The 27,477-nt window shown below is 36.9% G+C and overlaps 6 protein-coding genes and 1 long non-coding RNA gene across 7 annotated transcripts; 4 read left to right on the top strand and 3 right to left on the bottom strand.

Annotated features, from left to right (window-relative positions):
* The first annotated feature begins 406 nt into the window (after positions 1–406).
* On the top strand, positions 407–4,922 carry LOC136241553 (uncharacterized). The gene is made up of 4 exons (XR_010694326.1): positions 407–504; positions 1,030–1,219; positions 3,190–3,281; positions 4,463–4,922. It is a non-coding gene; the product is annotated as an uncharacterized lncRNA (long non-coding RNA).
* LOC136241551 (uncharacterized) lies at positions 780–18,220 on the bottom strand. The gene is made up of 12 exons (XM_066032777.1): positions 18,077–18,220; positions 15,244–15,385; positions 6,992–7,102; positions 5,272–5,409; positions 5,046–5,220; positions 4,431–4,581; positions 3,167–3,340; positions 2,739–3,111; positions 2,422–2,683; positions 2,183–2,370; positions 2,039–2,132; positions 780–1,296 (listed from the first exon to the last, which is right to left on the bottom strand). Exons 7-12 carry the CDS (start codon positions 3,194–3,196, stop codon positions 972–974), a joined length of 1,272 nt encoding a protein of 423 aa, XP_065888849.1. The 5' UTR covers positions 3,197–3,340; positions 4,431–4,581; positions 5,046–5,220; positions 5,272–5,409; positions 6,992–7,102; positions 15,244–15,385; positions 18,077–18,220; the 3' UTR covers positions 780–971.
* On the bottom strand, positions 11,630–12,589 carry LOC136239918 (uncharacterized). Its single transcript, XM_066030661.1, has one exon. The coding sequence runs from the start codon at positions 12,587–12,589 to the stop codon at positions 11,630–11,632; it is 960 nt and encodes a 319-aa protein (XP_065886733.1).
* LOC136239917 (uncharacterized) lies at positions 12,505–14,053 on the top strand. Its single transcript, XM_066030660.1, has 6 exons — positions 12,505–12,789; positions 12,994–13,065; positions 13,126–13,209; positions 13,266–13,592; positions 13,651–13,884; positions 13,940–14,053. Exons 1-6 carry the CDS (start codon positions 12,706–12,708, stop codon positions 14,051–14,053), a joined length of 915 nt encoding a protein of 304 aa, XP_065886732.1. The 5' UTR covers positions 12,505–12,705.
* Positions 13,936–15,165, top strand: LOC136241552 (uncharacterized). Its single transcript, XM_066032778.1, has 4 exons — positions 13,936–14,057; positions 14,120–14,282; positions 14,340–14,446; positions 14,665–15,165. Exons 2-4 carry the CDS (start codon positions 14,189–14,191, stop codon positions 14,971–14,973), a joined length of 510 nt encoding a protein of 169 aa, XP_065888850.1. The 5' UTR covers positions 13,936–14,057; positions 14,120–14,188; the 3' UTR covers positions 14,974–15,165.
* Positions 18,221–19,996: 1,776 nt separating the features above from the next.
* LOC136240703 (uncharacterized) lies at positions 19,997–24,124 on the bottom strand. The gene is made up of 6 exons (XM_066031729.1): positions 21,185–24,124; positions 20,979–21,126; positions 20,851–20,922; positions 20,703–20,800; positions 20,540–20,649; positions 19,997–20,484 (listed from the first exon to the last, which is right to left on the bottom strand). Exons 3-6 carry the CDS (start codon positions 20,898–20,900, stop codon positions 20,092–20,094), a joined length of 651 nt encoding a protein of 216 aa, XP_065887801.1. The 5' UTR covers positions 20,901–20,922; positions 20,979–21,126; positions 21,185–24,124; the 3' UTR covers positions 19,997–20,091.
* On the top strand, positions 21,150–25,978 carry LOC136240702 (uncharacterized). The gene is made up of 2 exons (XM_066031727.1): positions 21,150–21,700; positions 22,798–25,978. The coding sequence occupies exons 1-2, from the start codon at positions 21,514–21,516 to the stop codon at positions 25,491–25,493; spliced, it is 2,883 nt and encodes a 960-aa protein (XP_065887799.1). The 5' UTR covers positions 21,150–21,513; the 3' UTR covers positions 25,494–25,978.
* Positions 25,979–27,477: the final 1,499 nt, after the last annotated feature.

Below are 27,477 nucleotides of genomic sequence, written 5' to 3'. Positions count from 1 at the left end.
ATGAATATTGGCTGTCTAAACTTTGTGAGTTATTATTTAATTATATAAGTATGCACAGCTGATAACTGCAGAAAAAAGCTATATTTCTGAGGCTGTGGCCAATTTGCTGAAGATATTTTATTCGAGCCGCACATTTGTAACAATTGTGATTTGTATGTGGAGAATTCTTTGGATGGAACATTTGTTGATGATTACTAAATAGATGGAACGTTTGTTGATTTCTACACAGATGGAACATTAAATTTTGTTGATGATCACTAAACAGATGGAACATATGTTGACCACTAAGCAAGTGGAACATTTGTTGATCACTAAACAGATGGAGCATTTGTTGAACACTAAGCAGACAGACATTTGTTGATTACTAAACAGATGGAAATTTGTTGATCATTAAACAGACGGAACATTTGTTGAATACTAAACAGATGGAACATTTGTTGATCACTTAACAGACAGAACATATGATGATTACTAAAGGACAGGACTATAGTTACGGTACTGATGGTATGTGCTGCATGACAAAGTAATGAGTAATGTAATTTATATTGGACATTACATCTGGAAATTGTAATGCATTGCTTCTAATGTGCATTGTATCCAGCACATGATTGATTACATTTGGGCTTGACAACACTGATATAGTGTATGGGGAGTGTCCTTCTATAGCAAAGAAGTTTTTATGGCTGAACTATACCAGAGAAAGTGTGGCTCACTGGTGTCACTTGTAGTTATAGGTGTCAGAAGGTTGCACTTAGTTTAAAGCTTATAGTGAACAAGTGTATAATGTATAATAATATTACTGAAATTAGTATTTAGTTACTGAGTGGACCCCTGTTTACAAATTACAATTACTAGTTGTAGCCCTCAGAGTAATGACTTTTTCTGAGAGTAAACTTTGCTATAATGTGTTCTATTGTTGTTGTCATAGTTGTTGTATATACGTATAATAGTTTGAATATGTGTGTTCACAACTAGTTGTCAAATACATGATATTTCAAGCAGATCATTGTTTTGCGTTGCATTCCATAGGGCTTTGATACTGCCAACGGATGATAAGTGCTGAGTGTTTGTTGTCGCCGAACTGTTATTTCAGATGTACCAAGGACTTCATAACCATGAAAATGATGATGATACATGACTGTATGCAAAGCTGATGATGTAACGAATAATACTTCTTCTTCACATGTTACGATGATCTCCATTATCTTCCCAAAGGATGGTAAGTTATTATCAAATTCAAGTATAACAGCCATATCTTTGTGATATCTTACTCCATCAATTGTAATTTTGGTATTTCTGTAAAAACATGTACGTACATGTCTAGTGAGTTTGTGAAACAGTATTAATCAGTTTTGCCTTTCCTTTACTATGTACAGTATGCCTTAGCAATACAGTCTCACATAGCCAGGTCACTGTACTTTTCTTTTGTGTGTGGATAGGAAAAATGGGACTAAACCTACTGCGGATTAATTGTATATTATAGTTGTATATTGGGATGGGATGCATTATATAGACATACTAGAATATCTATATACTTGAAATGTTGTACAACAAAACTAAATGGTTGTCTTTGGTTTTCCAGAATTTAGTTAGGCTTATTGTTGATCCAGAGTGCTAATAAGGACCTATGAGTTGCAACCCACAGCTGAACAAATAGCTGGCCCTTTACAAGCAGCTAAGCCTTCAAAGCTGCTTGTAACATAGAAATATAATAAAACAAGGTTGTTAATTTTTTTCTTTTATATGACCATGGCAAATTATTTGATTGGTGGCGTACTTGTTTCTGAATCATCTTATCTTTTATAGATCCCTTTTAAATGGATAGAGCACACTTGACACTTCAGCACAATAATAAGTGCTTAAACTTTTAATTTATACTTTATAATTAGCTGATATAATTACAGCGTACAACAATACAAGCATGGATAAGAATGAGATTTATTTGTTCTTTAGGCAACAACCTCTGTTTTAAGGTTCTTTATTGTACTAGGTTACAAATTTCCTAATTTTTCATTACACTTGTACGTTGAGATCTAACCTGTAAACCACGGTGTTGGTATTAATAGATACTTCAAATGATGCAGCTAACAACTTCTCCTTATATTTAAGAGATCCCACCATGCTATCCTGATCTGTTACATATACGTAGATCATATTACACTAATGCAATGTTAGTACTGACCTTTATTGTATTTAAGCTTTGCTCTTAGGTACATGTGATCTGACATGTAATAGCACATATACTGTTGGTGGTGGTCTGCCAGTGTTTTGGCAACATTTTTAAAGTTTCTACACATTTGTGATATCCTTTTGAAGTAACTGTGCTTTGCCTCGTAACGCATACACCAGGTGTTGCAAAGAGGACCAGCTCTATATACAATATTTTAAAGTGGCTACAACTAATACACAAGTAGTATCTACCTTTTAATCCATGTACTTAAGTGAATCATATAATGCATCTTGGAGATGAGGCGGCGGTGTGGATATAGGTCAACAAAATCACTCAAGAAATCTTCAGTAGCAGCTGCGATATAATCTGCTTTGGCTGAAGTTAGCAAGGGAGCAAAAACGTAATCCATAATGGAAAGCAATGTCAAAAAGTTTTCCCAGTGATCGTTATCCTCGCAAATTAGAGTGCCAATTAGGAATGGTAAATATCTTGCCAAACACCACATCTGACTTGCTAAATGAAAATATATACTGTACAAGTAAATTTTGACAATGTGACATAAATGTACCTGACTGCTTCAAATGACTATCTGTTGCCAAGTGTTTACGTTGTAGTTTGGATGGTTTGTTTTGTTTGTCTGAATGGCCGTAATTGAATTGGTGGATCCTATTGTTCAGGATATCCAGTGAAAATGCCTTTTCTTCAAAAATTAAATAGATCAATAAAAGACGCATGCATAGTTCCAGCGATCCCTCTAAAATTATATGCATTATGTCTGGTGCAAGACCTTCTGTCACATGGAAAAATTGGCATTGGTTTAAAACAGATTTGCGTACAATTCCATATGTTGTGGCTAAATGACTTGCTAGTGAGGGGTCATCCTCGTTGCAGTGGTAGTTGTATGTCTCAGGTGTTCGTATTTGTACATCACTCTCGACAAACTAGGGTGAAAGAAATGGTAAATTAATTATAAATATTTATATACTATATACTTACCTGTGTCTGCATTTGCTCTGCAGTAACCATGCAGTACTGACATTTCCTAAAAGCTGATGCTAACGCTTTATATCCACCAACTGACAAGGCAGCAAGATTGTCAGCAGAAAATACGGTAAGTGTTCCTCTGAATGCCACCCAGTGCCCATCAAACAAAAACTGTACTCCTTTCTCCTGTTCATTGAGATTTATTTTAAACATTTATATGTATGTATTACATGAATAAGTATGTTAAGTATTTTAATCTTATGTAAGTCTTGAATAAGTATTTAATATCGTGTACAACTCTGCTATTTTTGTTATGGTATCTTGAGCACAGTAGGAATATAACACTTCTCATTATTATACTGTGATTTAATGTCATGCACTACTAGTACTCCAGCTTTTTCAGTACTTTTTATCGATGTGCTATGGTCGTTGGAATTTTCAAAAAAATTTTTGTGTACGTGATTGTTAAGTTTTGTAGAATAAACAATTATGACTGGTGAACCCATGCATACCGCATCAAAAGAAAAAGTGGTCAAAGTAGCCACTGTGAAACATATGGATGATTTCTGTTACTAAGGGAAACCCTGCCAAATCGACACCTTTCACTGTCAGCAAAGATGAATGGACAGAACACTAGTTTGTCCATGAAGAATGCATTGTATGTACTGCTGTATATGCCAAAGGCATGTGGCTGACTGAAGCAATTTTGGGCAGTGAAAAAATCAAGCCGTTAGCTGTTATCGAATTATGCTTGTCTGAAAGCATCAGTCAGTCAGTTACTCAGTAGAAAACTATCATTTAAAAAAAAATCATAGCAACTTGTTGAAAGCATTTTGGGTTGATCTAAAGGCTTGTTTGGGCTTAATTTTACCTAACCAATACTGCCTCATTGTTGTAAGAAAAGTAATATATTTTGTACTAGAAGCACTTTTAGAATTAAATAACCTAAATAATTGCCACAGAACTATATGAAAGTGTTATGAGTCTGGTTTCTGGTGGGAAATTGTAATCCTAATATACATACATACACTGCTATTCTATTGTAAAATATTCGTCTTGACAATTGCAAGTTTCAATAGAATATAATTTTTTTTTGTTTTGTCATTACTATGAAATAGCAGAAGCAAAACAAGAAGTTAAAGTATAGAATATGCTCTCGAACATTCCAGACCACTAGCAGCTGTGTTGGATCAATTTTCAGAGCTCAGTTATATAACATGATTCATTGAAATTTGAAAAACATACGTACATGTATGTGATATATTCTAATACTTACACTTTCAAGTTGTTTAATTTCTTCTGCAATAGGTGACAGAATGTGATCAATCCCGTAACAAATTGATGTTTTGTAATGGATAGCAAGTGGATGCTTTTCAAAGAGGATCTCAGCTTTGGCTCAAAATTTCCCAAGGTATAGTACACCAGTCCTATGTAAAATGTGTACATATAAAACGTGACCACCTGAGTGAAAACCAGTCATTTTTGCAAATTCCATTTTTATGCTTTTTTGTTATCTATATGAATCAAAGGACCAAAGTTTCAGCCTTTTGTGAATTGAAAAACATCTTAAAATTATTTAAACGTTTCGTTCTTTGTGAAGAAACAATAAAAGCCTGAATATCATTTTATTCGCCTACTCAAGGGGAGTTTGAAAATCTTTTTTTCATTGCAGCTGACTAAAGCATTATGTGAATTATGGGCTTTTGTTTATGTCACATTGAAGCAATTACACGTAATTGATCTTTCTTCACAGGAAAAACTTAACCACTCCCCTATTCAGAACAGGTCTTCTACCATGTGATAAGTCACTAGTAGCCAGTAATAACTAACCAGTTTGTGACATCAAAACTGGTTTTTCTATAAAATTTCTGTTGTTAATTTTTTGGCTAACCTAGTTTGTGTTTCTTTGCTTTGCTCCCGAGGGGGTTACATACTTCTAGCTCATCATAGAACAGTTGAATCTGGAGTGCACATGGATGTTCGTTGAACAGCTCTGATTCCTTGAAGGCTGTTGTATCACAGTAGTCTCCTAGAACGCTGTTTGGACGGCTGTGCGAGTTCATTACCTACAATTTATTAATGTGACATAATTGAATATCAAAATATTTCATGTTGACCTGTTCCCTGATGACTTCTATATTTAGCAAATGTTGCAGAGATTTTAGTAATGGTATCTCATATGAGCAGTCTGTTGTTTCTTTCAGTTTTCCATTTTTTTCAGTGTAGTAGTGACCCAGTACACGTTCTGTTTGCTCCTTAAATTGAAATGAATAATTAAAGTAAACCACATGGTAATCAGTTCAATTTCTTTTAAAATTGCGTACATTTTCAACATTTTCATTTTCAAGAGAACCCAAATAGACAGCTACACAGTTTTGTTTGCTCAGACAAGCTGTTGTAATACTCTGGTATACTCAAGAACAGTCTTATGCTTTGTCTTTTATGCTTCGTCTTTTAACTTATCAGATGGATGGATCTAAATGTATGTTTATGTAATGATTGAAGCTATTATTGAAAATTACTGTCATAAGAACTTTATATACACCGTTTCCTTTTCAACCCTTTTATTTTATATATGTGTATATATATATGTACCACTCTGCGTGGGCAGTTCAAAGGCACCGCCAGTGCCATAATTTGTATATTGCACTGCTGCAGACCGCAGCGAGTGCATTATAACTTATAACGGACTGGTTGCGGTTTTGTAGACCACAACAAGTGCATTATAAGTTATAATGCACCGATCGCAGTGCAATATACAGATATTGCACTGGCTGCAGTTTTGTGCAGCATAGCACAAGTGCCGGTGGCGAAGACCACTACGACACCTCACCGAATAGGTGGAAAGACACTTCACAGATCACTCGAATTCTTTTATAGCCTGACATGTAACGGTCGATTGTGGGCCATAACGTCACCAATACGTATAATGTTTACAAGCAGCCAATGGCGATCGAAAAAGCCAACGCGGGTGGCCACAACTCTAGTCTACATATATATATAAACGTACTTATACACCTTACTAGTCTGGTGCCATCTTAGCCCAGATTAAACTGTAGTCCACTTCGACAATGACTCAATAAAACAAATATATTCTAAATAATACTAACCTTTACGTTCGATTGTGGTAACCAGTTTTGTCATGCCACCAGATTAGAGTTTAGCCAGTGTGAATAGTAAGAATTAGACTAGTATCGTTTAGTAGTTAGGTTTTGTTTACTTAAACCGTCTATTTAGCTGCTTTTTTTCGCTCGAGAGAATCATTATGGTGATTAGTCTGGTGCTTAGTCTATATGGCACGCTGGCATGCTGAGCACTACATGATGAGAGTGGAACAGCGAATGCATGTTAGTGATATAACCCATAGCGTACTAGCTTTCAATATCTCAGGTGGCTGCAGTACTGCAGGGGGAATGTCATCGCAACGTCAGGCTTGGTTACCCACAATCGATGTTAGAAACCTGGCCTTTATAAGTGTTACAGCTGTCTTGTGAGACTCTCCCCACCTATTAGGTGAATGGTACATAACAGTTATACAACGTGCACTCGTGCTCTGCCTGTATAAACGCACTTGCCTTCGGGCCTGACGGCCCTCAGGCTCATGCGTTTATATCAGGCAGAGCACTCGTGGCCGTTGTATAACTATATAATATATATATATATTTTTTCCCAGTGATTTAACTTCCTGCTACTGAAGGGTCATCATGTGCATCTCAGAAGAAATGGTTTACTGTATCAAAAGTTTGAACTATGTATTTGTATATGCATTTTATACTCATCATCATTTTTTTCATTTAATATGTGGTTTTAATGCAATTACATTACCAAATACTTTACCAAATAATTGTAATGCTTCTGGTAGTACTGTCGTTGTTTATATTCAGTTTCTAGGCCATCAAAGGGAGAAATGGTCTGTAGTATTTCCACGTCTTCGTTATCCAGTTTTTCCTGCATGTGTGTGATATTATGTATTATCAAGAGTTCATAATATTTGTATGATGGAGAGTGTCTAACTTGAATGCATTCACCAAACACCCTGCGTAAAGTAACAGCTCAGCCTTATTTCAGAACAAAGGCTTTGCCTTCATCAACACCAATCAACAGTTTTGTATCCCGGTGAAGGTATTGATTTGATGGAAGGTGAACTTTGGTGTACTTTACGCAGGGTGTTTGTACAAACTACACTGAGAGTTAGACACTCTTCCCCTATACAAATATTATGAACTCTTGGTATTATGATACTGTGCATTGTGCTCATAACTAATTAGTAAATATTATACCTGTAGCTCTTGTGTCGCTTCTTTCCACAATTCTTTAATACAATTTACCATGGAATTCAGTGCAGACTGTGTCACTTTGCATTCTTGATGTAATTTTAATATAAGCCTAGCTGCTGAAGATTTCAGGTCTGGTTTATTTTGAGCACTATGTTCCATCTGATCATCATTATCGCTACTGTCACTACTGACATCATCTGGGTCATTGTTATAATCAGGAACATTATTGATGTCATCATCATCATCAGTCTCACTATTGCTTATATTATCAACACTAAGAGTTTCGTTATTGTTGACTGAACCACTAGGATGTGGCACCTACATATCCAATCTATCACCTCCAAAGCAAATCAGATGCTTGGTCTGCTAAAGCGTAACTTGAGGACATCATCTATTCACCTTAGAGAGAGAGCCTACCTTAGCCTAGTACGCCCTAAACTTGAATATGCAACTACAGTTTGGAACCCTCATTTAACAACTGACAAGATCGCTTTAGAAAAAGTTCAGAGGCGTGCTGCACGATATGTCAAAGGTATTTACTCCTATCATGCTAGTGTAACACAGATGGTTAACGAACTTAAGTAGGAATCACTAGAGTCTCGAAGAGAACAGCTCTCCTTAACTATGCTATACAACATTCTTAAACAAAATGTCTATTTACCACCTGAATACATACCTGAGTTTCATCTACAGACATCACAGTACCAGCTACAGACCAGATCATGCCATATGTTCAGACTCATCGAACCATTTTGTAACACTGACACCTACAAATACTCCTTTATACCATCAACATCAAGGCAATGGAACGTACTACCTCGCTACATCTTTGAAGCGGAAAACACTGACATATTCAAATCTCTGCTATGTAACTATTATTTTGCAATCAATAGTTAACATATTTATTATATCTGTGTATATTCTTCTGTTTGTGAAGTTTTCACAGCAAAATTAAATAATAATAATAGATGAAGCACTTCCCTATGCTTATGATACACATGGGATCGGAATGATTCATAGGTTGTATATGTTTCTTGACAAGAATTTATTCCACATTTCAATTGAAAATTTTCATCATATTGGTGGCATTTTACATGCCGTAAAACATTTCCATAGCACCCAGCAATGTATCGCTGGCACAAGGTGCATAGCCATGCCATTTGTGTCACCCTATATTTGATAGTACATAAAGATTAACACAATTACACACCAGGGAAGAGGCAGTGGAAGCAGAGGACTTGACAGTGAAAATACAACAGATGTGGGTAGTATTCAATGGGGGGAGGAAGGGGGGCTTGCCAGCAAGAAAAGAATTGTATGGTAGAATTTTGCAATAATTTTGTGAACTGACTGTTCTATTAGGGTGATTGTCTTATCAATTAGTGTGGCTACTTACGCAGTGGGTCTTTTAAAAGCATTGCCTAATAAAAGTGGGCGTGGTGGTGCAATGGTCCCCGGCTTCCACCTGACCGGACTGCGGAAATACACTGTAATTAGCTATAATTCACAAACCTTAGCTTTGTAGGAGTGGTCTGTTAATTGATTAATTAATCAGCAGATATCATACTTCCTCCCTATTGTTATAGCGCACTTTCAGTTGATTTGCATTTTAGTGAATGCACCACGGCGGGCTAGGTGAAGCTTGCGCGTGTCCTGATTGGATGATACCATGGCAGGAATTTTCTGTTCATATTCGGTGTTGCCGGTAAAACTATGGAGGACATGAGTATCGAGGAATTGTGCAGCGCGCTTAGGACCAGTGGCTTTGAGGAGGAGGTTGTGTCAACCTTTCACACTCAGAAGATATCTGGAAGTGTCCTTGCTATGTTGTCAGACAGCGATATGAAAGAATTGGGGGTGACTACCATGGCAGGGGTGATTATAATTATTTTTAAATGATCTGACATTTGTCAGACCATAGTTGGTTTTGATCTGACATTTTACATAATGATCTGACATGATAATCAATGTATGGTCCTTTTACAGGTGTGAACAGCAAGGACTGATTTGGGGATACAATATGCAGTACGTGAAACACTCCAAAAATGCAAGGTGTTGGACATGCCTCCTCCCCCCAGAACTTTTGAAAAAATTGGTGTCCAAATCTATTATTTATAGTGATCAGTAATTGAAATCTGTCTAATAAGGTCAAACGTATAAGCAGGAAATATGCTTAATAATAATCCTTAATAGGTATACTTGTCAAATTACTGCCCATTATAAGGTTTAAGAAGCCTCATTAGACAGAATTCACAATAGTGATTGAAACAAACTTTATAAACATACAATGCTGCTGTGAGTGTTTCATAAAATTTTTAATGTTACAATAATAGAAGTAAGAAGCATGGTTGAAACAGTTTAGAATATTTCACAATATCTATAGACTGTCTGTGTAGTTCAGCTTGAGTCTTCACTCTCTTCTGAATCTGAATTAGTAGAAGTATCAGAAACAATTTCATCATCACTATTGAAATCAAACCAGTCATCCCACAAAGTCAACAGTTCAGAATTGTCACTATCTTCGTCACTTTCACTGCCATTATCAGTTAGCGCTTTAGCACTTGAGGTCTGTTTAGGTTTTCTTTTCTTGTAGTGTTTTCGAGGTTTCTGCTGAACACGCCTCGAGCAGTCTTTCCACCATAACTCAACAGCTGCATCAGCAGAAAATTTGCTGAAAGGTGGACCCTCTACTTTCAATTCTAGCAAATCCTCTAATGTAGAAGTATTCAGACTGGTTCTTTTTTCTGTTTTAATTGCTTTTAGCACTGAGAAAATTCTTTCTACTTTGGCAGTAGAAAATGGCAAACTAAAAAGTAACTGACATATCTGCAATAAATTAGGCCACTGAGCTGTATCTGGTGCAGTGTGTAGCCTGTACCAAACATTCTTATATTTGTCTTTTTCAATGTTTAAATACCTCCTTGAATATAGCACAGCATCTTCTATTTCATCTAAAATGCAACAAAGCTCCACGTTCTTGGCTTCTAATGGTGCTCGGAAATACTCAACAATTGTTCCAATGCTTGATTTAATTTCATCCAAGCTTTCGTCATCCTCTTCACTATCTGAACTATGCCGAGATGTCCAGTTTTGTGTATCCAGCAATATCAAGATTGCTCTAAGCAGTGCAAGGTTGGACCATTCCAAACGTATTCGTAATTTTTCATCTAAACGGTTCAAATCTGCCACAACTTGTTCTTTGCAAGCTTTCTTAACAGATTCACTGTAACTTTTTAAACACACTCCTTGGTACATATATTTACCATCTTCATCAGGGTCTTCAGCAATTTTACTGCAGGTAACTCTTATGGTTGGCCATTGGAAAGGATCAAGTGAGCTGAGCTTCTTAAGAGATTTATGTGACTTAAGAATGCCACGGATTCCTTTGACTATATCAAGGTTGTTGTCTTGGAGACTAAGGCTAAGTAGTGATGGTGACTGTAGTATGTCAATATACATGGCACACCCCATGATTATTCGACTATTTCTCCATTTGAAAACATAGCCTTTCAACTTCTGGCGGTCTACACTCTTGATGGTTTTATCCTGACTCAGTGATACCAGGTGATTAAGGTAAGCACCAAACCGGTCTAGGACACGTTGCAATGCGTTTCGTTTATGTGATATCCAGCGGCTCCCCTGAGCTCTGACAGGTAAGTTCCCACCTTCAGGAAACTCATACACTTCTTTTAGGTCATCTACAATATCTGCAAGTTCACGGCATTTCTTTGGTGATTTCTCGTAGAGATAGTAGAGTCTGAGCAACATTTCGTCAATGTCATTAAATAAGTGACTGCACAGAGAGTCTTTACATGCTAATTCGAGACAGTGTGCAAAACACCACGACCAGAATAGCCATGGAAGACTACCACTGTGAAAAAAGAGGGATATAAGATGGTATTTCCAGTGGTTTATTGAATACAAAAAAGCTTGGTATAACCTGTATTATACTAACAATCCCACATAAGGCTTTAGTTAATGTGTTAAACATACTGAAACCATATATGTGATGGTATAGTGTGGGCATTATATCAGATATAAGCTACTTCAAGTATTGTGGTAATTAAACTGAAACCATACATGCAATAGTATAGTATGCATTATACTAAAGTATAAGATGAGTATAATACAGGATTTATATTAAGGCTTATTTGTATTCAATAAGCCACTGGAAATACCATATTATATCCCACCTTTTTCACAGTGTACGTTGGAGTATGCCCTTCATACCATTTTGATCTGATATATTGACTGACGCTCCATCAGTGCCAACACCAACAAGCACTGGTTTACCATCAACTTTAAGAACTTCTTCGCTATCTAAAATATCACTCACATCCATTACTTGTAGCCCCTTAGCAACACATTCCACTAGACCATTAGCATCGGCTTTCTTTGGCTCAACTATTTTTAAAAACCTGGAGCATGATGTAATCTCCTCAGAATCATTATCTACAAGGCAATACTGTACAACTATTACTTCGTTCTCAACCTTTCCTTTATCTACAGAGCCATCCATTAAAATGCTAAAAAACTTACTGCTTGAAAGCACGCGCTGAAATTCTTGCTTCTGGGACTCTGCTATGTAGTGTAAAAAGTTCTGTGCTGATTCCCTGGTTTTATAGGATAACCCAAGAGGGACTTCATAGCGCTCCAGAAGCTCGTGAATTGCAGGATACTTCGTAAATGGTAAGTTCTCTTTCGCTAAAACGTACGTTATGTCGAATTTCTTCTTCAATTTATCTTTTACTGCTGGATCCAAGGTAGATTGAAGGCTGTGAGCAATGGGAGCATATGCAGCTACTGGTAATTTCGCACTTCGTGTTCTTTCTTCGCGTAACCGCGCCATGGCTGTCTTGTGCTGGTCGCTCGATGCATGGTCTATTATGTTGCTGGTTTTTTGGTTCGTGGAGCCGTTGATCCATGCCCTTGAGAAGTTCTTTAAGCTTTCAAGTCGGCTTTCATATTGCTTACACACTGCGCACCAGAGAGTTGACACAAGTGTTTTATCAGTAGAATCCATAGAGCAGCGAAGCCATGACATGGCTCGATAATCCCGTTCGTATACTCTCTTCCACTTATCAAATGTAGTCTTAGACACTTGCCGTTTCGCTTTCTTGCTTGAAATTCCATCTGCACGGGGCCTTTTAGTCGCCATTATTATAGTAAACCGAATTACAAAATTAGGCCTAAGAAAATTTTTTTTGTTCGGATTTTTGTCCGGACAACTTCAATAATGGACGGCCAATTCAAAATTTGACCGGATTTTAGCCGATGGCCGACTGCTATAATCACCCCTGCATGGGAGACAGAAGAAAAGTACAGCATCTGCTTAAAAGCCAAGCAGCCTTTTCGATGGTATGTGTAATCAATCTGCACATGCATACTTTAAATAGTGGGTTTCCAAAGCTTCATCATTATGCTACATCATGAGCGCATTGATTGCTCTATTAGGGTGTATAGCAAAACTTGTTGTATGATACTGTCTGCATGGTGGCTGTACTATTAGAGTATATTAGCTGAATTTATGTGCATATATACTATTAACATGCATTAATGTAGGACCAAGGGACTAAAGAAAAGGAGTCTGGTGAAGAAGATAGTAATGATGATGATGATGATGATGTGGAGACTGTATGTACTGAATTTATAATAATTTTATTATGTCCAATTGAAGTTATCTGTTTTGTTTAGCTTGCTAAGCCAACCAGCAAAAAACCCCAACTAAGTGTACAGGATGTGTACAGTGACTCCAGCGATGAAGAGTTGTATACAAAAGTAAGTAAACAGTAATACCACAAACAATATTGTGATTGAAATTCATGAACCTGCAGAGCAAACATGTAAGGCTTGATTCAGATGCTTCCATTGTGCAGGATGACCCAGAGCCTATCAAGAAGAAACATGGCAAACGTATTTTTGCTTCGAAAAAGCAGCAAGAGCTTCCATTACAGAAGCCATTTCTGTTGCTGAATAACTTTTCATCTAATATTGAAGATGGCTTGAAAACAAAACATCTTGTTGGAAAATCCAGGTCAAAGTTTGTTACAAGAATAGCAGAGGCCATTTTTTGTCATAAAAGTTACCCAACAACAGAAGAGTACAGACATGTAATAAAGATGATGTTCGATAAATGGCCTTTTCTTAAAACCGCTGGAGAAGTTAGTTTGGAAGATTTATCCTATAATAATAGATTTCAGCATTTCTAACATTACATAGGGTTACTTTGAGGAAACACTACGGGAGAGAATGGCATACGTACGGAAACCAGCTGGGTTTAAAAGGGGGCAATCACTGACTGAGGATCAACAGAGAAAGATCAAAAAAGTGCATCACAAAATGCCTACATGTTCACTGCTGCCACCAGAAAATGGTGAAGATCGGTCAAGTCATGACAGACATGTGGAATGTCTAAAAACCGAGTGGAAGGAACAAAAGCACCCTAGTAAACAGGCATGCTCAATTCCACATTATAAAAAAATACTTTAACAATAATTTCTTTTCACAGCTGACCAAAAGTTTGATGAAACGAAGTTATCCTTTAAGAAGGAAAACTATCATGGACAAGGCGATACCCGTACTTCAAATTACTAAAGGAATATCCAGGCTTAAGGGACCCTGATGAGGTGTGTATGCAAGTATAATTAGGTACTGTGAATAGATCACTTAAGAACTTTACAATACACAGCTTATTTGGGAGTTCAGCCGAGTAATCGGCAGAGAAATTTAACCATCAGTTAAGGATGAGTGGGTAAAAATGGTCTCAAAAATCATTGAAGTTTCCAGAGACGAAACCGAAGGTGACCCTGTCATTGACCAATTGTTTGAAGACTTTGGCATTGAGCTAATGGGTAAGTACTGTGCCATAATTTTAACAATTGTATTACAGAATATTTTGTGCATTGTAGAAGAAAATTTGGGAGTGCAAACCATTGTTGCCATATGCTGTATTTACCGCTTAGTACCTGATCCAAGGATAAGGGTAGACCTATCAAAAGTTGTTACCTTTGTTGATGTAAGTCAAATTATACACACAAGCAATAATACTGCATGTGATGACATACAATCAAGATTTCATGCAATCATAATTTTGGAATTTTAATTAATACTTAGAGCACATGTCTTTGTACTGCAGACAACAAATACATTGGAATGCATTCCCTCAGTATTTTGTGTGCGCATAAGTACGTTAGACCAGCTTATTGACATTATTTTTTTTGTTGCATTTGAAAGGATGGAAGCACAGAAGATGTGGTAAAACAGTTGCCCATGGCACAACCATGTATTGTTGTAAAGAGGGATGAGGAGAACAAACTACAATCTGCTCTTGTGGTTGAGAGATCAATTCTTTGTGTGGTGCCACCAGAGCTGGCTGCCATCCATCTATTGGGTGCATTTTATATATTTTATATGCACTACACAGAGGGCTGCAGCAACTTTTACGCAGCCCTTGAATCCATTCTCCTTGGCTGCAATAAGCCAGGTAGAAAGACTCGTTTGGCTGCTTTTCTGGGGAGACTTGGCTACTCCAATGAAGAATGATACTAAACTCTATAAACAAACATGCAGTACTCTGTACTCATGGCAATGCTCATAGTGTGTGTATGTACTTATAGCATACTTATATGCACTCTCATAGCGTATTCATTTACACGTACTTTTGATATGTACTTTCATAGTGTATTCATATTAGTAATAATGTACAGTACTCATGTAAACTTCATACTAACGTATTTTAAGTAATATACAGTATTTTACGCTACATAGTATATACTACGTAAATAAACCACATATAGTCTAAAATTATAGTACCTTAACATCTAAGATAATAATGCTGAGTATCTGGTTATGTTTTTAAATGCAACGTAGCCACCCTGAAGACACATCCTTTGCCAGCTTCTTTCCAAGTTCCAACTTCTTTTTTATCTTTCATCATGCAGTGGCCATTACAGATCTGCAATAGAAAACAATACTTTAAACTGAAAAGATATAATGAAATAATTGCACATATTTTGTGACTGCGTGTGATTGGCTGAGCAAAGACTGGTTATTTTCGCCCATTCCTTGGATTCTATTTTATTGCTTCTCCGTTATCTATAGTAACAAAAGGAGTGGACAAAGAAGAAGACCATTCCAACAATGAAGTGACCATGGTAAACTAAATTTTTACCGCATCACCCATAACTCACATGGCTTCTGATGTATATACATGAAATAAAGATTGTCTTACTCCCCATGAAAAGGAAAATCTGATGGTTTATATAGGTTTTATTGATTCATGCTTTGTTTCAGTACATAAAAACTAAAATATGCATAATTTTTTATGTAGCATGCATATTTTTATACTCAATACTTTTTACTACAAAATAGAACCATACAAAAACAGCTGGTTTTCGCTCACTATTATAACTGGATAATCGACTCTGCTATATCTGATTACTAGAGATCTATTAGCTACAGTATTAAGTAACTCTTGATACCTCCAAGTTTACTCTTAAAGCTTCTGAAAAAGCTGGTACATGTCTCAGTGACACTATCATTTGGCAGTGTTTCATGTAGGGCTAGTGGTGAGAGTATTCATGGCAGCAGGCAATCACATATTATATGCATAATTCAATTATTTGTGAATGGTTATCGCTATCATACAGAAGCGATCATGGAATTGAATTGAATAAAAGCCGATGGCATATAACAGGTTTAGCATCATCCTGTTTCTTGCAGTATTGAAATGTTAAATATTTGCTCAGCACTTGCATTTACTGGAAGTGATACAATACAGACTGGAAATACGGCTGGTCAAGTATAAACACAGGGACAGATCCAGGGAGTTCAAAGGGTTCCATGGAACCTCATTCTGGAAATTCCCCATGCTAAATCCGCCATTGCCTTGGTTCCATTCCAAGAAGCCAAAATGCTCCAAATGGCTCTCTATAAATTCTCTCTTGAAAAGCACCCTAGTGATATGACTATGGTTGACAGTCTCACAGTAAACAATGAAGGTGCAAGATACTCTAATAGAGCATACCAATACTACAAGAACAATGACTGGTCTCCGTAGTCAAGCGATGAATAGATGTTTGGTTCCCTTTTGCATTGGTCCCATCAGCAGCATATGGAGAATATAGTAATTGTTTAAACAGAACGACTTCAGAATTTATTTCTGGAGGCCGCACAATGTAAGGATTCCACCCATACCCTACTAGAAAGAGTACTACCCTGGCAGCACCCACTCCTTCACAAAAAGAGGAAGGGTCTGGTCACTCTCACTATAGCATTACAGAGTTGCAACTATGGAAGATAATTAAACAATGAGATCACAATGGCAGCAAGAATGGCATGTTTAACAACCATACGAAGTAAGCATAGTTATATAGGTTAAACAAACTCAACCAAAAAGCACAACCAAAAAAATAGTTTTTGTATTGATTAGACATCACGAGTATATCAGCTCCAACTACATGGCCCTCTACCTCCATCTTTTGTTCTTTTAAAGAACACCCTATTGTTGACTACAAGCAGCCATTACATCTTCACAAAACATATTACATAATTCCAAGAGTTATTATTAACTCTTGATAATTCTATAGTATCAATGCATGGTAACTTAAAAAAAATTGTGATTACCAACAACATAATCTGATTGGCACAGCCTGTTTTCTGTAACATGCTACTGATTTGAATGCTAGAGTAACCGGACCAGGATGGGCACCGGCACATTATACAGTAACTGAATTAAAATAACTTGACCAGAAATTTTGGTCTCAACAGTTATGGTTAATACATTTTTTACCTCTGAAAGAGGAAAATCTGCCAAAAATGGATAAAAATTCTGGGTCCCAAAATGTCCAAAATAGCACATGAATAAATAGTACATGAAATCAGTCAATAGTGAGGACAAACCTTTTCATAAATATTAATTGAGGTCTGGCTGACATTGACCACAGTTGCAGGTCGCACAGTGGACTGGCAGCTAGTATCCTAATTAATGCCTGCACATCCACAAACTTTGGCAGTCGCAACGTGTCATTGGGTTCAGAAAAGAAAAGAATGCTATAAATTCATTTTCCAGGTCAGTAGTCTGGCCATGCAAGTATATATATATATATAATAATAGTGAGAGACTATTGACCCCGGGCCATCAATAAATAATGTCAGTAGCATATAGACCCTTTGCAGGTGAGCTGCTGGCATAGCAACATTCACCATTTTGTAGTACAACCTGATTTGCAACCCTGATAGCATAGGGGAGAGTGTACATTTAACCTACATGGTCAACCTTTGCTGTGGAATGCAGGAGAAGCAGCCCTAGGTATTGTTTTACTCTTATGAAAAGCAATGCTATCAGGTTTGCAAAACTGGTTGTACTCCAAGATGGCGGATGCTGCTATGGCAGCAGCTCACCTGCGAAGGGTCTATAGCCATACCAGGGATGGCGATGACCAGGGTTAGAGCCCTGGTAATCAGTCAAAGCACCGGTAATTTGTCAGTTTAAAGTGCTATTAACCCTGGTAATAACATCTTAAAACCTTCGTAATTATGAAAGGCTGGCCATAGACAGTATATTGTACGTAGAATATACTATCTATGGGCTGGCTAACGCCGATTAATTCAAATGTGTGTTTACAGTTACAGCTTGTTTACTTACGATTCTAAACAGACTAATCAGGAACGGTTGATTACAGACGATAAACACTATAGATCTTCAGATACAGAGTGCATAGCACTAAGCAGTAGCACCAGAGGTAGCACCTCGAGTAGCATCATGTCAAGGAAACTCTAAATAATGCCACATATAAGGTAAGTACGGGGGTTTCCGGACAGCTGGGTATTCCAGACACTTAGTTTTTAATCTGCTACTGAAATAATTATTATTATTATATTGTTAATTAGCAAAGCCCACTAGGGGCAACACGCTAATGAGCATTACAATCACACAATTACTTACAGCGTTCTTAAATGTTTCAAGATCTATCGTGTCGATGTTAGGAATTTGAAGGGACTTCCATTGAATAATTGTTCGAGGGAGGAAGGAGTATTTGTACACATCAACTCTTGTTTGCAATTGAGTTAGCTTGAGAGGATGTTGAGCACGGGTGGAGGACACTGGAGTTGGTGACGGTAAGCAATGATCAGGTATTGCTAGTAAGGGTCTGCATTATTCCACGGAACGGCACGGAACGGAATGGCATATTCCGTGGCATTATTCTCCGGAACGGAACAGAGCAGACACACGTGTCCCCCAACGCATCAACTATAGTATTAGCTATAGGGATGCGGGAATTATGCCAGAATAATTTCGGGAATAATGATGGGGTAAAAGAATTGAGCACTATTCCAGCATTTTGATGCATTTTTAGAGCATAATTGGCATAAAAATAAATTAAGATCGAGATACTCTAATAGAGCAGTCACTTACTCTAATAGAACAATCGGCGTGGAATATTTCGTTACCCATTATACTAGTAACTGAGCATCTTGCTAGCAAAAAAGCTTTTCTGACGAATTGACACAGCTAGATTTAGTACTTTAAAGTCTTGCTGTACAATTTACTTACTAAAGAGAAGAACAAGTTATAAAAAGTAGGAATAATTTTGGGAATAATGAGTATTTTTGGGAATAATAAAAGGCATAATGATAAGTTTTTAAAAGAAATTCGGAATAGAATAATAATGAAAATTTTGAGCATAATTCCCACAGGCCTAATTAGCTACTTAGTGGCCATGGGCGTCCTGGAACGGCTAGATCTATAAGGGAAGTTCTATAGATTACATTCAGCTCTAAATCTATATAGCTATCAGGTCTGCAAAGCTATAGCTAACATAAAAACTAGTAGCCGCAGTATTTGACAGCAATGTCTAGGTACTAATATTGTAATAAACTTAGTTGTCCCTCAGTCTCCACTATATATATATATATAATTATTATATATATTTGTTAATGTACAAACTCAATCACTATGTACGTAGCTATACAGCAATCGATGTCTAAGTTAACCTTGCTACATAGATTGATGCCAGTGAAAAAAAAATTCTTAAGAATACACAGTTGAGCAAAAATTGACTATGTTGATAACAACAACATTATCGAGTAAAATAAGTGACAAAGTAATAGTATATACAGTAAATTAACACAATTAAATTAAAAGCAGTACAGCAAATAAATGGTACAACAATAGACTACAAGGTAACAATTACTAAACACTAACTAGTTTCAACACAGCTTTGACAACCCCAGTGTACACCACCCTAAAATATGTATTTACACCTGCAGCAAATATTGATTAAATGTGTAGTACACATCACGTGTAAACTACTTTGTTTCATATTTACATCACTATGCATAACATATATAGTACACGTTTGACATTGAGTAAATTTAGTTATATGCCAGATTTGCATCACATGTGAAGCGTACCAAATAGGATATAATAGTCATATTTGCACTAAACACAGGTGAAGTACATATATAGCATAATATGATACTTTGTGAAGTATATATGTAGCACATATGATACTTTTGATGTGCAATAAATGGACATCTCTTTTTCAGATTTACACTGGAAGAATTCAATGAAGCAGTATAAATAACAAAAACTGCAACATCAACAATAACAATTATTACATGTGTATACAACTTGTTGCAAGACCAGATTAAAAGTTATTAATTGTCATTGTCAAATAGCTCTGCTGCCCATTCAGGAACATTATCTGGCCTGGGCCGAGTTGATGCCCTTCCAACTTCCACTTCTAAACACATCGTTTTCCCTCTAGGTGTACGCCGTCTGCTCACTTTTCGATCTAGAGAGGAAACCATTTCTTCCATCTCTCTACTTCTCCAGGATAGCGTATGTTTTATAAGCTTTTTTTTTTTTGTCTTCGGCTCATCAGTGGACCGCTCACTAGAGTCACTTCTTGCAGACTCATCACCGGAGTCTTCAATGGCAGTTTCATCTGAAGACATGTATTCTGCTGTAAGCAAAGGCTCCACCCTCTTCTTTGTTGCTTCGTCCAGTGTGGTTGAATTCCGTAGAGCCTTCTTGCGAGCATGTGCTTTCTGTAAAATAAATCATAAGCATAACTGATAGACATGTATGTAAATGAACACTTACATTATGACGTCTCTGTCTTTGTCTGCACTCTGCAGCAGTAGCTTCCTGCTTTCCAGAGGAAACTTTACGGTGGCGATTCTTTCTGGTTTTAAAATACGTCCTAGCTGCACCTAAATCAAAATAAAATAAAATTGTGCACATATAAGACTGCATCCTAACATACGCTTGACTAAGGCAACATTTGATATCTCCTCATCAACTACTGCTTGGACATTCTTAATTAATGTCCTGTTTACTTCCTTGTTGTTTGGATGGTCGAAACTATAGAACAATCACAACATATCACTAAATAAAATTGATTTATCACAAACCAGACAGAAAAATCCCAATGCGGACTGTCATCTTCACTCACACATTTCATGATATCCTTCCCTGGCTGCTGCCTATTAGGAGTAAAATATATACAATGAAAACATGTTAATGACAATGTCACACTTACACTTAAATCTAGAGGGACTTGCTTCTTTTGGTGCTTCGTTTTTTCAGCAGTCAAATCCTTGGCTACCTTTTCTAAGCGCGCCACACTTTGCTGCAAGGACTTCTGTTGGTTCATCAGAGTCCTGATGTTTGCTTCATTGGGCTGGTCACTGAAAACAGTTTACATGGTGCCTGTCTGAAGCACCACTAATATTATAGTAAAAATACCTTAAAGTGGGTCCATTGCGAGATCCATTCAAATTGCTGGTACTTGGCGAAGTAGATCCGATTGGCGCTGGGTGTGTGGTAGATCGTGGCGGCCCTTCACTTAATGGTGTGTTGGAAATTCGCGATACCGGCCGTCCTCTTACTGGAGTCCTGAATGCCATTCTCTTGTGACACCAGACGATTTTAAATTAACGCGCCTCAAGCACCTGCCTCTAGCATGTGGTGGATCACGTGAACAAATGCGCACGTGAAGTCAATTTCTTCGATCTGTGTGAGGATCTGTACTGATATCGATATCGATCAGGGACGAAGTTTTAACTTGAGTACAGATGCAAGCAGGGAAAAAGAGAAAGTTTTGTGGGCACTGTGAGGAATACCTGCTTAACCCTGCTTTTAAAAAGCACAAGGATATGTATTATGACACTTTGGCGAAGACATGGACTAGGAAAGAAGATATCCTGATGCAGCGGCCTGCAACTAGTATCAAGGATGCATATGATGAGCAGATTATAGCAGGTATAACTCTTCCTGTTAAATTTGTGCATATCAAATTAGTCATGTTTCATGGACTCTACCAGTGACCCGGCAGGTCGAAAAAAATAATAATATAAATCTTTTCCAGTTCCAACTGACTGTTTTATTATTAGAATATTTTTGACAGCTCTATTAGAGTATCTCAATCTTTGCAGGTGAAGTTGCTCAGTAGCTAGCTAAATCCTTCTGAAATAAAACATAGATAGTGAAATCCACCCTTTAATAACTACGAATAAAAGTGAGGAAATTCCTCTTTGCTACTATGCTTATGAATTTCCAGCTACATTAGCACTCTTTTAAGAGATCACATGACTTACATATTTTGTGAGTTTGCCAAAATGCTGACCCTCCACATCCGTGAAACATAAGACTAATTTGTCATGGCCTAAGGCACCAGTCAGGCAACAATGAGTTAAATTTGCCAAGACTCTGAGATGCCTCAATTCAGTAAGTAGGTGTGGGATCCCACAACCTGCATGATGACTGGCAACTTGTATAAAGTTCCCAGTCCCATATACAGTATGCAAAAATCAATATCTTAAGCATAAATACTCCCAACATGTTTAGCCACAGCTTTTAAATTTTATTATAAAGGCTGCGAGTCCTTTAATAATATTCCAAATTTTGAGAAACATTTGGTAGCCGTGGAAAAGGATTTTTATCCCTTTAGTGATGGGGTGCTTTGGAGTGTGGACTCCTTTTGCTTTAAAAATGTTAAAAACAATTTCTGATTGTACCACCCCTCAAAGTGTTGTCACTCCCAACCTGGTAAGAAAGAACTTACCCCCAGCAACTTTCTGTTGCACTGTGGCAAAGCAATTCAAGGATGATATAAAGATATTGGGCTCTTCAAGATAGTGCACGTGACGATGATGACAATCCCCTATACCCTGAGTAATAGTATTCCCCTGTACATACGTAGTACTAGCAAATTATGTAGTTGTGGAATTAGTTATGTTAGTTGTAGTTTTTGTTTATGGAAGTAGCTTAACTATCCCTTTGTATAACTGTTACGCTATTTGTGCAGGGAAAAATGCCTTTTCTTCTTCTAATTTTGAACTAATAATTTCTATATATAGGTATTGTAAATGCTATGGAGACAGGACCATCAATTTCAGAGAACTGTGATACTGAGGTCCCAAATGAATGCAATTCAGAATTAGAAGACACGGTCAGTGATGATGAATCCACTTCTGAACAAGAGTACTGGAGTAGTGATGTAGAAACAAGTGATATTGACTATGATGATGAAGAACGTGAAGATAGTGCATCCCTTAACAGAATTGTGTTTGTAACAATTGTTTTTATTTTCCTTTGGGCTTCCTTTTATGGTGTCTCAGCAGTGGCTGTAAATCATCTGTTACAGTATTTGCACCACATGCTATCGACTCTAGCTGTGCATTCCCCTGCTGTTGCTTCAGTAGTAGCAGCATTTCCTTCATCATTGTACTTGATGAAGAAAATGTTTGCCATTGGTACAGACAAATTTGAGAAATATGTGATTTGTGGAAAGTGTGAGTCCCTTTATCAATATAGTGAATGTTTCCAGTATACCCTTTTTGGAAAAAGTCCAAAGACATGCTCTCATGTCTCATTTCCTAACCATCCCCATGCATCACGTAGAACCCAATGTGGTCACAAACTTGTTAAAGAAATTGTTACGAAGAAAGGAACGAAGTATTCTCCAGTAAAAACGTATTGTTATTTGCCACTTGTTGAAAGTATGACCACTATCCTTAAACGGGAGAACATGCTAGATCAGTGTGAATTGTGGAGAAAACGTGAAACTACTGGTGGAACTTTTTCTGACATCTATGATGGACGTGTATGGAAAGAGTTTCAAATATATAAAGGCCAACCATTTCTATCTGAACCACACAATTTAGCAGTTATGCTTAACTGTGATTGGTTCCAACCGTTTGCTCAGTCTAGGTATACTGTCGGTGTTATATATCTAGTAATTTTGAATTTACCACGTGCTATTCGTTTTAGACCTGAAAATATTATTGTTACTGGCATTATTCCAGGTCCAAAGGAACCAAAGAATATGAATTCTTATTTAAGACCTTTGGTTAAGGAATTAAATAGTCTTTGGTCAGATGGATTTTCTATTTCAATTAATTCACAAACCGTTAAAGTACGGGTGGCATTACTGGCCACTGTGTGTGATATTCCTGCCACCCAGAAAATAGGAGGATTTTGTGGTCACAGTTCAAAGCAAGCCTGTTGGAAATGTAAAAAAGTATTTCCCTATGCAGAAGAACTCAATAGAGTAGATTTTTCTGGTGTTGAAATTGGTGATTTAAGACAGCATGATGAACATAAAAGAAATGGAAAAAGTACTTTATCTGCAGTAACTCCTACTAAACGCAAGGAGCTTGAGCTAGAAATAGGGTCTCGTTTTACTCAACTTTTTTTTCTACCCTACTATAATAGTGTAAGATTTGCTATAATAGATCCCATGCATAATTTGTTCTTGGGAACCTCTAAACGTGTTTTAGAAAAGGTGTGGCTTGAAAATGGCCTACTAAGTAGGACAGATCTAGAAGCAATACAAACTAGAGTAGATCAATTTGTTGTACCTCGTAGCGTTGGAAGGATACCTCGAAAAATTACTTCAAAATTTGACAGCTTAACTGCCGATGAGTGGAAAAATTGGACTTTATTGTTTTCCATTATTTGTTTGTATGATTTTTTGCCTGAAGCTGACCTTGACTGTTGGCATCTCTTTGTTTCAGCTTGCAAGATCTTTTGTTCATCGGTAATAACTGTAGATGACATTGATGAGGCTCATAGATTAATGAAGAGATTTTTTATTGCAGCTGAGTCGCTATATGGTCCCAAGTTCTTATCACTGAATGCACACTTGCATTTACACTTAGAGAAATGCTATAAAGATTATGGCCCATGCTATGGGTTTTGGTTATTTAGTTTTGAACGCTACAATGGAATACTAGGAAAATACCATACAAATAATTTTTCTATCGAACTGCAGCTAATGCGAAGGTTTAGTGAAAACATGACCGTGAACTCCCTGCTTACTAGGGAAATGCTAGATTCAGAGCATGAGTATGTTTTTACCAAGTTTTTGTCCTCCAAGATTAGTGGAACATCATCTGAAACTTTATTTGGCCAAGTCCATTCCACATCAGTAAACCATGAACATGTAAGTAGCCATATTTTACTTCAGTCAACAAATGTAGTACCATCCCTAGAGTATGTTTGCAACTGCCAAATGAAATTACTGTCGCCTTACAGAATTCAAAAGTTTGATGACTCTCACCTCAACTATTTAAGAACTGCTTATAAAACTTTCTTACCGGAATTTAATATTCTTGAGACTCCACAACTGTATAGAAAGCACACTTTAGCACAATGGTGGTCACAGCAAATCGGTTTTGTCAGACATTCAGGTGATAATGACAAACGAGTGGTCATTTATGCTCATTGGATTGGAAGTGATGGTCAGATTACTTGTAACTGTGATAATCTTTGTGCTGGAGAAATACAATATTATTTTAGTCAGAGAGTCAAAGTTGGGAATGATCTTCAGGAAGTATATATGGCACATGTTAATTGGTATCAGGGTCACCCTGAGAAAAATAAGTTGCCTGAACCCATCCAAGTGTGGTGTAGCTCATTGTACAAGCCTTTTGGGCCAGCTTCATTTCTTCTATTGATGAGGATCCATCAAGTTTGTGCATCCGTTGAAGTTGAACTAAATTGTGAAAAAGTATTGTTTGTTAACCCAATCAGAAACAGACTATTTCTGTAATGCATGTATAAACGTGCTCGTATTATAGGAACTGACTTTTCTGTCATATTTGCTGCTACCATTATTATTGTACATACTCAAAACAAGCTGTGTGTGTGGTTCCTTGCTTTGGTCTGCAGCTGTACATGCACACAAAGTTATATCCATGATACATAATAATGTTATCTGACTGATAAACACTTTTTATATTATATATACTTAATATTTAATGCACATGTACTTCACATTTACACCATATTTCTATCACATGCATATGAGTATGTGCACATGTTAAATGCAATATTAATGATAGTGTAAATCTAAATCACATGTAATGCAAATATGACAATGAATGTAGATCACATTTATTCTATTTGCAAATATCATATTTTTGGCTTTTATATTTACTTCATATTTGCCTAACTTCAAATGTAATGCTAATATGATAACTATATGTACATCACATTCAACCCTTCAGTCACACATGATCAAATGTAATTTTTAGAGTAGTGGTACATTCTTGCCTAAGGTGCTTCAACCGAAACTGGAGAAATGTATACATCTATTATTTTATTATTATTATTATTAATGCTTTACAATGCAACATACAATTACAATTATACATGTGTAGGTGGGTATAGATGAAGAAAAAGTTGCATTGATGGTCTGCCAGCAACCTGTGCTGGCAGCCGGGAGTTAATTAAACTTATGTAGTAAAGTTAATTGTCAGTCCAGAATCATAGCACTTGCTGCATCTACAGCAGTAATGATAGGTGCAGGGATTGTCAGGAGAGAAATTTGTGGTGAAGTGTTGCCATAAATAGTTCTGAATAGTAGCTTTGATGACTGGTAGGGACTGGTTGATGTCAATGCAAGGTAATTGGTTCCATATCCTGGGAATTCTATTAAAGTAAAAGTTTCTGGCATAGTTACTATTAGTGCGGACATGATTTAGTTTGTTGGTAGACGAAGACCTGGTGTTGGAAGAGCTAAATGATATGTAGTTGTATATGTTAAATTGAGAAGATGGCTGTTGTAAAGCTTTGACAAGGAACATAATATCATAGAGATCGAGCATATACATTAGAGGTAAGATACCTAACCGGAGTAGGCATGTTTTATAGTCACTGACATAATCAGCTAGAATGAACTTGGTGGCTCGTCTTTGTACTTTTTCAAGAATAGTGGTATCTTTGATCATATAAGGATTCCACAATTGTGAGCAATAAGTTAACTGAGATCTCACTAGAGTTAAATAGAGAAGTTTTCTGGCTCTGATAGAATGGCAGCTATGGAAGACACGCCGATCTCCATGGTACCATTCTGAACACTCCAAACAGCATGTCATTGGAGGTTGACGTGGCATTATATAAGCCTTCGCTTATTCAGTTTATATAACTTTCAGATTTTTCTTCTTTTGCCTCTGATTGGTAACAGAGAAAAACATTGTTGTTCAATATTATACAAGATGAGAGATGGCTACACATCTTAGGGTAGTCAAATACTAATGTGCCTGTGCCAGGATTTTCACCTAAACACAGGAGCACTGCATATGCAATGCTGAACAAACCACAATCATTACTTCCAGTCTGTTTATGAACATCTACAAAGTTCAGGGTAAATTCTGATTTGCTGGTGCGCAGTAAACAGGCCATTTGCATTAGTTGTCACAAGAAAACATACTATCAAAAACCAACACATCTTTCTGGTTGAGTTACTAATTGTCACCCAGTGATTTCTGTTACTGTCATGTATAACTTGAGTGAAAGTACTTTCAACAATCAAATAACTCAATAGCCAACATCTTGAAATTTTGGTTGAACTACTTGTTCATTATTATATTGGTTAGCATTGATAATTGCAACATTAATCTAATCACCCGACAATACCACAGCTTTGTCCCCATCCATGAAGTGTAATTCATCAATCCAGGAATGGGTGTCTTCATCTTTGGACGATTCTCTGTATGTATCAGCAGTCTTTTATTTTGCAGGAGTATGCTGCT

Source organism: Dysidea avara, chromosome 12, assembly GCF_963678975.1.
Source record: "Dysidea avara chromosome 12, odDysAvar1.4, whole genome shotgun sequence".
NCBI lineage: Eukaryota > Metazoa > Porifera > Demospongiae > Dictyoceratida > Dysideidae > Dysidea > Dysidea avara.
This window is presented reverse-complemented; position numbering and strand designations above follow the sequence as displayed.